Raw genomic sequence first — 12,194 nt, forward strand, 5'->3', positions numbered from 1 at the left:
AACAGCCAAACAGTCAACGTTAAGGCAAAAGCTTTCGCTTGCCTAGTCCTTGCCAGCAGAGGCACGCACACACACGCACACATTCGCTCTCTCGCTCGTCTGTCTCTCCCTGTCGCACTCGGCTCTCTGATTGCTTTTATATGCTGGAAGCAGCGCACGAATCAACTCAGTCGATGACAGTCGGCCAGGCACGCAAGTCGCTTCAGCCAGTGCTTCAGCAGTAGCAGCAGCAGCAGCAGCAGCAGCATTAACAGCAGCAGTTAAAGTCACCGTTCAAGTCGTGTCGTGTGGCAAGCTTTATCAGCAGCTTACCCGTTACTTTTGGCTCGTGTTTTGAAACGGCAAATATTGTTTAAAGTCGCGCGTCGCCATTTTTTAAACGCTTTTGTGCTTTTTATGTTGCATATTTAAATTTACATTTCTTACGCATTTTTCTTTTCTGTGCTCGATTCGCGTTCTTGTTTTGGTAACTATTTCCCACGCGCGTTAACGACGATAAGATTGAGAATACGAGCTTCAACAGTACAACAAATTAATACAGGACATTGTGTACAAAGGTTTCGCGTCTACAAAGCGTAAATATATTTAAAATGTAACTTGAAAATGCCAAAAAAAAAAAAGATAAAAGTATTGATGTGGGTTTTGTTTGTGCACATTTGAAATACAAGTGAGATAGATTTGGCATCAAGCTGAAATCATAAAATGAGCGTTAAGTAAATAGGAATGTTTGGCTCGGGAAAGATGTGCTTAAGGGGAATCTATAATAGGTATTAGTCATTCGATTTTATACTATCCGCTGTTTATCTAATGTAATCGCATTAATTCTCCTTAATGCTTCTTACGGTTGTACCCATTCAAGCGCAGTAAAAATTTATTACATATTTAGCCTAATATGCATGCGAAGCTCTGCATAAAAGGCAAACATTATTAGCTGATGTGCTCAAAGAGACAAACAAGCAGCGACAGATTTCCCCTTTGCTGCCACCGATTTCCATTATCCTTCTCACAATGGCAACGCACACATGCGAGTGGGCGACTTTCATATGAATGCAAATACCAGTTGTTCTGATTGGCTCTGAGCACAATTGTTAAGGGATTTATGGCTGGATGTTGTTTGGACATAGCTAGCTAAACGTGAAATGTAAAATTGTTTTGTGATTCTCTGCTAATAGTGTTTGTCTGTGGTGGACTTTGGCCACTTATTTGAAAATCAAATCGAAAACAGGATACTTTGGTTGGCTGTTGCTTCAGTTCCTGGCATTCGCAGCAATTTGCCAATCGTTGCCAAGATTGAAACGTGCCAACTGTGCAAATAGTCAATCAATAGCCAATTCTCTTACTGTTTTGTAGCTGTGCCTGTTTGTGTGTGCTTAGCTGGCCAGGTGATAAGCAAACAGCCTACTCAAGTGATAACCACAACCCTTTGTGTGCGAAGAGAAACTCCCAACTGCTGACACCTGTTTCGAGCCAAGTCCTGGGCCATTGCGTGCGCCACCGTAGCTTCCTTTGCTTTGCGGCTAATGGAGAGATAAAAGTTGCTACGTGTGGTAAATGTTAAAAAAGCCAGAGAAAAGGCTGACTGACGACTATAAATGTTGCCCGACTCTGAGCCCTGTCTGTGGGTTTTACGCATAAATTATTTATTCATTAGCTGTCGCTCGGCTTTTGTGTGCATCGTTAAAATTTCACCTGGCTTGATGTGCGGGGGCGCTTACCAGTTTCCAGGCTCAGCTACGGTTGACGAACTACACAGGGTTTTTCAAAATGAGCTGCATTCATTTAACCTTAATGCAGACGCATGAAACTTTTGCTTGCCACGCCCACATGCACAAATCTTCATAGAAAACCGCCCTCATATGCTCATATGACTGCGCGTTCTCAGTAACCTTTTGGCTCACCAAATGCAAAGAAAAAGGCTAAGCGGCGGGCGTTTGCCTGGGAGTGGGAGTGGGTGTGGCATTGTTTCCGTTTAGTTTTCTGATTATTTCCGGTGCGCTGCGTTTTTTCATTACTAGCAAAGAAATTATTATAATTTTGCGCATTGGCATTGGCCGCACGTTGCGTAAGCTCAACTTTCAAAGCCGCGAGCCCGAATTTAATTAGCGCCTGCAGCACATGAGCTAATCCGTTGTTGTTGTAAATATATATATATGTATATATGGTATTTTCTTTTCGAGAGGGCAAGGACTGTGTGAATTTCCGGCCAGTTGCCCCGCCAGTTGCAACATTTGCCTCCGCTGTCGTGCGATATGAAACTAAATAGAAATATATTGCAACTTTTTCACTATATCAACTTGATGGCTGCCAACCAAAAAACTTTGCTGCCACAGTCTGCCGCAGGCGGAGGCATTTCCGGATTTAGGAGATGGGCGTCGACATGCCCACTACTTTAAATTATATATCGTTTGTAGACGGCGCGGCGCTAATGAGTTCGCTGATTAAAGCGTAATAAGCCTCCTATAACCAAGCCTCGACTCTTATTGCCCTCACACATTCCTTTAAAATTACAAAGTAGCTGCCTGCCGGCAGCTAAGTCTCTTAATTGAATTCCTGACACTTTGTTAATCGTGAGAAATTGAAAACAGCGACGTAATTTAAAACAGGTTAAGGGCCAAATGGCAAATGTTAAGTATACGCCGAGTGTAACGCCAACTTTTGACTATGAAAACAAAAACCAATTGCTGTTCTTTTAATTCATTTTTATTTTAAGTTAATAGATGGTTTGTTGAGCTATCTATCTTTGCTTGGGAATGTTTATGTTCATCAGATTTGAAACGATTTTGCAGATATGTTAGGAAAAACAAATTTTTGAATCGATTCCTTCTATAGAGCTGAAAAGTACGTACTCGTGTGGAGAAAGCATCTTAACTTCGTAAATGCCACGCTTAAAAATATATCGGAAGTATTAAATACATTGTTCATAGATCGATTCCCTTTGAGCTATATGATCTTGTGTCCAATGTTGATACGATTTGAGGACCTCGTTAATGCAAAAGTTGATTAAGTTAGCTCGGAACAACAAAATGTATATTATTATTACGCATATATTTTCTCCAATATATTCACGCAGAATATAAATTTCTGTATGGCATGCTTGGCTTGTTAGACTTACAACACCTGTCACAGATGAGAACTCACAGAAGTTATGAATATTTTATTTATTCATTATAATTTATGCATTAATTGACCCGAAACCCTTCTCGGAATTGCATTTCCGTTTTGTATTTAGCTTTTTTCTTTGGAAAAGTTCAGTTTTGCAATTCTGCACGAATGTGTCTCATATTCAGCAATAAATATTTATATATTCATTATAAACCTGAGTTCAAATATTTTATGCATGCACATTATTGACTTATAACCAAAGCGATGCTCTATAAAGTCAAAACTAAATTGAAAACATTTTGACAATTGCTTACATATTTAAAGCCGACTGCGATTCCATTTCTCAAGCAATCCAATTAATTACACCTCGAGATGCTCAAGTCCTGTCCAATTTCAGGGCTAAATCGTAGCACTGCAATTGACCAAACCTGACAGCCGTACAGACCGAAACTTCTTCAGCATTGTAAAAGCCAAGTTAGCCAAGTTAGGCCAGGAGTTGGCCGAGCAAAAGGGGTCCATAGATAATAAAACAGCAGCATTGCCAATTTCAATAAAACTCTTTAATGTGCGTGGCCGAAAAAGTTTCGGGCCAAATGAAATATTAATAGCCTCCCATTATGCCCGCGGCACTGCAGTCAACTCGATAAGTTATATTGGCAATGCGAAATTGTTGTAAAACAAACTAAAAAAAAAAGAAAAAAAATAAAACTGTTTTAATTTAATTTACATAAAATGAATCATGAATTTGCCCGCGGACGTGACAGTTTCAAACGAGAAACTATACAAAATTCGCTCAAAAATTAATAATGCAAATGTAATACACATTGAATTTATAACTTATTTGAAAATCAACAATTTTGCAAATTAAATTTGACAGAAGCACAGAAACATCATAAAATATGCCAATTTGTAAATACGTCGTTTTAATACCCTTCTTAGATACAAATTAAATAGACAAACATTGACTAATGATATATTTAGGCAGCAGCATTAGTTAGTTTGATTATACAATGCCAGTCTATCGCTTTTCTATCTTCTCAACTGTGAGTTTGGCGATACAGTACCAGATAGAAAAGTAGGAATAACAAGATTGTGCAATGCTTTCCAAAATGAAGAATGCTTGGGGATACTAATTCTTGTCTTACAGATTTATTGTTTTACTCAAAAGAAAGGAAAGGTAGTCAAGTTAGCCAACATGTTCTCCACAGTTATGCACAGAGTATTTGCCAGTCGAATGTCTTCGACTGCAGCATTGCCACTTATTTTGCCTGTATCAATGTTGGCTCAAATGGGCAGCTGTGCATAACCAGCGGCCATTTGTGCGGCAGTCAGTACTGGATTGATACCTAAATGGTAATGTCGTTTACTCAAGAATTTCATCAATCTTCGTACAGCGCTTGAATTGGGTCGGAAAGCGGTTAGGCGGTTGGCGTTGCCTTTTTGACTACCAACGCCTGGCATATCTTTTGTAATATATATAGTATATACAAAAAGTCTTTTTGTCGCATTTGCGTAATCTTTAAAGCATCTGCATAAGGCAAAAGTGAAAGCGAAGCATGCAACAGGACAGAACAATGCTGGCGGAAAGTGAAGGCTTGGGGCAAGGACTCTGTGTCGAGGTTAAGTTAGTTACAAAGAGTAGATATCGCAGGGCATATAAATCCCTCTCTCTCTTTCTCTCTCTCTCTCTATCTTTCACTCACTCATCCAACATTGAGCGCCAGACGTGCGTTTTAAAACTAAGACAAAAGATTTCTGCTGAGTTCAAGCTTAAGTGTAGTCAGTGGCGGAAATACTTATGGCAGGCACACACACACAAACACACATACACTCACATTCACACATAAACACACCTGACATCGTTTGGTAAAAAAATCAGAAATATTCGCCGACTGCTGACTGCTAGCGGCTTTGCCGCAGTACTGACTAAACAAGTGCAATTATTTTAATGCACTTTTGACTTTTGACATTGCAAGACAACAGCTGCTGCTGCCTCAGTTGCAGCAGCAGCAACAACAACAACAACGCGTGGCACAATCTTAAAGCACTTATAAAGCATTTATGCTGCCATTGTGTGTCTACACGCGCTGAGCCGCCCATTGGGGGGCGACACTTGACGGCGTTGCCTCAAGGTCAGCAGCACAATCAACGCTGCTGAACTTGCCCCAAAAGCTATGCCCCTTTAATACGTACGCAATTACGCCGCATTTACACTGGGGCAATGCAATTTTCTTTCTAATTTGATGGTAGTTTTTGCACGCTTTAAATCCTTCAAGTTTTTTGCATGCGTCTCTCGCTATTGACACAAATTGAATTTGTGCTGGCACAAACAGTTTCCAACGTCACCCGCAGCTGATGATATCGATGGCTGCGCCTCTTGGGGTGGATTCACCATTTTTGGGAATCACCAGACATGGACTGTGCCCTCAACTTCCAACTCCAGCTCCATTGGCGGGGCCTTGGTCTACGCATTCAGCCAGCATAAACAAATTTCTGCAAATGTGCGCATAAAACTTACGAAATTGCAAAATGTATTTTATTTGTTCGCTCGGAAACACGAGAATCGGGGTGTGTCTTGTTTTATTTTCGATACCCTTGTAGAGAGTACAATAGTTTTCTCACTAAAAGTGTAACGCACAGCAAAAGATGTCTCCGACATAATATAGATCGATGTCAACAGTCGAGTTAATACAGAGCAAAAGCTTATCAACATCGAACTACTCTATCATATAGCTCAACTGAACAATCAATTGAAAACTAGCTTGTTCTTATGATATCTTCAACAAATATATATTATATTATATGGCTGCCATATGTCCAATCAGTCTGTAAATAAGATTTGGCTTAAAAGCTGTTTTAAGCCTACCAGAATATTTATTCTTCGGCGTGCCGCACATAGCCTTTTTTTCATGTTTTTGTTATATTTTGTTATTTTTTTTTTGGCGTCGTCCTCTTGGGTGACGTGCTGTCATTTTGGCGCTGTCTGGCCGCCTTGTTCTGTTGTTTCGCGTTGCCTTCAAAGCCAGCTGCTGCTGCTGCTGCTGCTGTTGCTGGGGAAGCGCTAATTTAATTAAGACCCATAGACAAAACCGACAGGCGATATGTGTCAGTGAAATGTGCTGTAAGAGTCTTTCTCTTTGTCTAAGATCTTATGCTTTGGCTGGCCGTAAAAGTCCTTTCCGCTCGTTATTCTTCGGGCGCATGTGTCAGCACAATAAGCAAGTATGAATACTTTTTAGGTTTATTATCGTTTGTTATAAAACAACAAGCGCCAAAGGGCCAATATGTTACGTATACGCACTGCTTGCATTGCATTTTCTTATAAACGTGTATAGATATTGCTTGTTTTACCTGCGTAAGCTGCAAATAAGCTGACAAATTGACTTATTGCAATGTAATCGAAATGGGCAAACTTTCCGTCCCCACTCGCTTTGTGACAATGTTGGCTTTATGATGTAGTTGAATTTAAAGTTCTTAGAGCAGAGCGCTCGCCAGCAAACTGTGGCGCATCAATTATGCAGCTGGTACATTTATCACACAGCAGGAGCCATTTAGTTGGGGTGGGCCGGACAGTAAGTGCTGCCGTTTTCATTAATATTAATTGACCAATTCAAAAGGAACAGACGAAAGGGACAGGTCCGGCAAAAACAAAAAGCTCACAAGTTCAAACTATGCCTGGCTTATATATAACATTTCACTTCCGCGCGCCGCACGCACAAAGGAAACAGCAGAGAAGAGAGCATAAAAAACAAATTTACGTGCCAAGGCAAAGGCAGTGTAAAAAACAAGCACATAAATAACGACAAGGCATTAAACCAACGCCTGGCCAACAAAAAGAAATAATGCCAAAATATGTAAAGAGCGCGGCGCCTTGCCAAATCGCAGGACCTGCCCGGCACAGCAGGCCCGCATAACAAATTGTATAACGCCGCCCCAATTAATTAATATGTTCGCCCATCGACAAATATGCGGGGTCCCGAGCTCCTCAGTTCTGTATTGAGCTAGAAACTTGGGTGATTCTTTGCCCTTTGCTCGTTTGAAATTGAAATTTAAAATGTTTTCGCTGTGCAGTTCGAAATGTCTGTCAAGAGATTTGCCCAGCTGCCCGCCGTGCCAATAGTTCCGAGCAAACATTCAATTGAAAATTTAGTCTCTTTTTATTATATTTTGTATTTTCATTTTAGTTCTTCGCCGTTTTTTTTTTTTATCCTTCTTCGTTGACTGTCAGCAGCTGTGACCATTTGCTGCTGTCGGGCTGCATTAGTTTTTATGCTTCATTCCTGTGAAAAACTTTTCCGAACTATGTTTTTCTTTCAGTTTGTCATTTGTTTTTCGGTTTTTTTTGTATATTGCAGTTTTTCCTGTTGTGTATCTTGTTGTTGTGCTGTAGCCTTTCCCCTTTGGGCAAATGTCAGCGTTATTTTCATTTGTGTCAAACATTTTATATTACTAGCTGGTTTTTACCCGGACTTGCACGGTCCAAGTTTCTTGCTCTACATTTTAGATAATTTTCCAATCATTTCCAACATTTGAAAATCGAAATCTTATCTTAACTAATACTAGACATATTCTTAAGTTATATATCCAACAGGCGTGCATTAAAGATAATACAATATTTAAGGCCCATTTCGCGCCTAGCTCTTACTTTTTTTTGTGCCTAGATTACTAACCAATATCAGTCAGGATAAACAGTCTTATATATAGAAATATATCTTAATTTAGCCACTTGCCAAATAATAAAAACAATGAGAGTAATTAAAAAAAAATTTTTTGGCCTTTTCAAATAAATTTTTGCGCTTCTTTTGTTTTCTGTGAAGCCAAAAGCTTTCTTTTATTAAGAGTAATTTTCTCCTAATGAACATTGAAAAAGTTTTTTACATGAGTGCATGTTCATCAGCTCATAATGCAATTTTTATTACTTTTTTCCCTGTCCAACAAAGAACACCCCTTTTTAATAAAAAAAAGCAGGTATTTTTAATTGAGTTTGTCAAGTTATGTTTGTTATGTTTGGCGATAATTGAATTCTCCTGCCGTGTGCGCTTGCCCCGCTCTGCAGGAAATTAAGCGAGTGGCCTCTGTGTCAATTATTGCAAGGAGTGCTTGCACAAATTAGATAATATTGTAGTATATGGCATTATTGTTGGCTTAGTATCTATTAGACTGGTTAATAGGCACTTCATATTGCATCCTGCTGACAGCAAATGCAACACGGCACAAATGTGATCTTTGGACACAAAGCAGCGCACACACACACACACTCACGGATAGACACTTGTATTGAGAACTACATTTATCAAATGTCAAAAGCAAACACACACACACACAAACAGATAGAGACACACACATTAACAGACGCCTCACACTCGCTATTATCGGTTGTGATTTTTGTCAAATTTCCACTTGTGCGCCTCCTGATGGAGGAGCGCCAGGACACACTTAAGCACACACACAGACGCATACACACACACATAGTGCACTTTGTTTCTGCACAATGCGAACAGAGAGGCATGACAAGTTTTGGGCTGTCCACAAGCTGTCAGAGTGCGTAGTGTTAGGGGTTGGTTGATTGGAGTACCGGCAGCAGGCGGGGGATTTCACGTACAGTCGAGCGACTGATAGGCAGTCCTTGGAATTTATGGTACGCAATTTGTTTTGGGCCGCCCGCAGCAATGTGAGGGCATATATCAATGCCGAGCAGAGGGCACGGAGTCGGGCAGTTATGACAAGTGATTGGGCAACGGGTACGCTCTTTGGTTAGTCCCCACGGATGATCTCAACTGTGCACAAACAAAACGGGGCATCAAACAAAAAAAAAATAAAAGGGTAGCACAGAGAAATATACATAAGTCTCTGTATCTCACACAGCAATTAACTGCGAACAGAGGCAACAATTCGGCTGAACGCTTGAATCCAGCACAGGACAACAGGCTTTTGTTGAGGCAGACGTTGGCCATTTAGACGCCCGAATGAGTAACAGCGCCATGGTGGCCGTGGCCATTTGCTGCATCTTGGTGCTGCTGGCGGTATTCATTGTGATCATCATAGTGGTTGGGCAGCAGTTCGAGGAGCCCAAGTGAGACATGCTCCAGCTGGGACCTGGCAATTTCCCAGATGGATAACAGAGACCTCCAAATTGTTAGTTGCGGTCAACACAATTGCCGGGGCAGATACCAGCGCCAACCACAACAACAATACCAATAACAACAGGACAAAGATGAAGATGAAGTTGAATCAGTTTACCGCCGTCGCCGATCGATGTCAGAATTATCACACGAATCACACCTAGAATTCAATGTCACCCAACATGAGCAAGAGTTCGAAAGAGAGGGAGAGAGAGAGTGCGACAGCGATATTAAATGAAAGAGAAGGCATCCCATCGTCAGTACCCATTGGCTGTGATGTGAAATTATTAGAAATATGTGAAATAAAAATTCAAAAAAATGTTGATCATTCCTCACGCCGAAACACATCTATAAGTAGCTGTTAACCTTGTGTGTCTGTTAAATGTTATTATGAACAAGAAAGAATATAAAACCTATATACCCATATACATTATATGTATAACCCAACCGTCGTAACATCGCGATTTTATACAAGTGTTGTTATCAAATTTTTATTGATGTTTTATTGATGTTGCATACAACTTATATACACATAGACACACACACACACACACACACACACACACACACAAACAGAAACAGACAAGCGAAATAAATTTACATTAACTTTAACGTCTCAATTGACAACCAAGCCAAAGTCCAAGCACGCAACATGTGGCCAGGCTGTTTAAAACGGCAGCGCGGCTTAAAACGCGCGCGATTTCGACGCCCCACAGGCGAAGACGCAGGAAAAGGAACGGATATTGCAACCAAAGAGCTCAATAAGTCGGCTAAGGCCTGACGTTGCTCTAGGAAACTCGAAAAAAAAAACAATATTGAAATATTTTTGAGAAACTGAGAATATGAGAGAATGTGGAATATGGGTATCTAAGCATCGCACTTGTTAAATGCAGCAAAAAGATACGGAATAAGGAATGCGTATCAGGAATCAAGCTGTTGGCCTAGTTCTAGTAAATGATATGCATTTTATATATCAAATAACTTTTGGATAAGTTTTATGTGTGTGTTAAAACTCAAATATATTAATATATATATATAAATTTACATGTGTGTATGCAATAAATGCAAAACACATATGGTTACATGTACGTAATTACTTAGCTTTCTATGTGTACTACAGAGTTATGAAACAAAGAGTTACAAACCAATGAGATTATGTCTATAACCGATTCAATACGATAATTCAATTCAAATAACATTAAACAATGAACACTTGATTTAATAAATTCAAAGTAAATACATTTATTGCAAACCGTACGCGCGCTGTAAACATATAAAATATGAAAATAAATTAATCGAGTAAACTCAACTCCTACAACTCGTTTTTATTGTTCGCTCAAAAATAAAATTAATCAATTGCAATCGCTTTCAATAACTGCGTGCATAATAAGGGTAAGCACGACGGACAGTCGTTTAACCACAATAAAGTGCAATTATTTAATTTATTTGACTAGTGGCTTAAATGGAGAACTCTCAATGCTGCAACTGTCAGCTAACCTCCCCCACCCTCCCAGCTGCATATGCAACATCCAATAAATTGTGCAACGTGCGGCGGCTCCCTTGACAACCACATCGTCGGCAATCGCCACACGCTTGCCGCTTTGTGGTGCAATTGTCAGACATGTTGCCAATGGTTGTTCAGTAAAGTGCAAAAACGTGCAAATGAAATGCAAAGAGAAAGGGAAAAAGAATATAAAAAACAAATTCAATTTCAATGCTCAAGTTTTTGACGGCACGCAATTTAGAGAGTGTTGCAGTGCTCAGGTGTTTGCGGTAGCTGTGCACCATGCAATTCCGCTGCATGCTGTTCCACACCTGAACAAGCAAAACACACACACACACACACACACATGCAAATTGGAAGCTGATGTTGCCCCTGCCACAGCTTTAGACGCTACAAATTTATAAATTGCCAATGCCAGAGAAGCACCATAAAAATCTCCAGTTGGTGCCGGGTCAGTAGTAGGGCAACGACATGAAGGCAATAAAATTTTATTAGTGCAGGTCCTGTCAATGATTCTCGCCTAGCCAGTTGATTAAAATGGAAACGTGGCTCGGTTCTGGCTTGCGAGTGCAGCTAGAAAATGAGAATAAGCTGCAAGAAATGTTCGACACCAGCGGAAGCAGCTGAGCTGTTCCAGCTTTTCGCAACCCAACCGTTAAGCTGATCCAGAAAACCAATTTAAATACCCTGACCCCAATAAAAATGAGTTCACAGGATATGACGATTTTGTGCAAATGTTTGTAACACGCAGAGGGAATAATCTATTTATCTTCCGAATCGATCTAGCAATGTCCGTCTGCCCGTTTGTGCATCAATTGCAGAGACTATAAGAGCTGTATACATGAAATTTTAAACGTAGTTATTACCCACTAGAATCACGGCATCTATACCTTGACCCATTTCCATTAAGTCGATAAGAATGCTATTCGAAATCCTGTTTTTAAACATAGCACTTATAAGAGCTAGAGATTCCCTTATAGTATACACATATTTAGAATATCTGACTGTTCGTTGGAACTGACTGCTTGAAAAGCTAGAAGAAAATTAGAGATCGCTTTTCGAGAATGATTCTCGAAGTAATGAAGAAGATTTGTATACGAATTTTAATAATAATTAGACAAAGACTTACTTGCAGACCTACTAATAAATGGTTTCGACTAGGCTTTACGTGTACCCGTACCTATTAATAGTAGCCGGCGGCTTCTTGTTCCGTAGAAAAACAATCACAACCTATTTATTATATATTAAGCTCTTTCGCTTACTCGCTCCCTCTCTCTTTTTAAAATCCCTCCTGTTCATCGTTTATATGACACATAAATTAAAAGACTATGTCTTCTCAGCACAATGTGAAAAATTAAGCGTAAATTAAAATTGTTCACTTGAATGATTGATTTTCACAGCACTTTCAAACTGCTGTGCAGCAAGCTCTAGAATTAACGGTTTTATTATACCCTTGCAGAGGGTAT

The 12,194-nt window shown here is 39.9% G+C and overlaps 2 protein-coding genes across 8 annotated transcripts in view; both read left to right on the top strand.

Annotated features, from left to right (window-relative positions):
- The window catches only part of LOC115771944 (cubilin), a 49,592-nt gene that overhangs the window by 20,007 nt on the left and 17,391 nt on the right, over positions 1-12,194 (top strand). The gene's annotated exons all lie outside the window — the stretch shown is intronic.
- LOC115771946 lies at positions 194-10,509 on the top strand. Of its 2 annotated transcripts, none has more exons than XM_030717847.1 (2): positions 194-592; positions 8,968-10,509. In XM_030717847.1, the coding sequence occupies exon 2, from the start codon at positions 9,069-9,071 to the stop codon at positions 9,177-9,179; it is 111 nt and encodes a 36-aa protein (XP_030573707.1). In that variant the 5' UTR covers positions 194-592; positions 8,968-9,068; the 3' UTR covers positions 9,180-10,509. The 2 variants fall into 2 exon arrangements, with proteins under 2 accessions (XP_030573707.1, XP_030573708.1); XM_030717848.1 differs by having other exon boundaries at positions 194-575.

This window comes from Drosophila novamexicana, unplaced genomic scaffold, assembly GCF_003285875.2.
Source record: "Drosophila novamexicana strain 15010-1031.04,08,12 unplaced genomic scaffold, DnovRS2.1 tig00000108-arrow-pilon, whole genome shotgun sequence".
In the NCBI taxonomy this organism is placed as follows: domain Eukaryota; kingdom Metazoa; phylum Arthropoda; class Insecta; order Diptera; family Drosophilidae; genus Drosophila; species Drosophila novamexicana.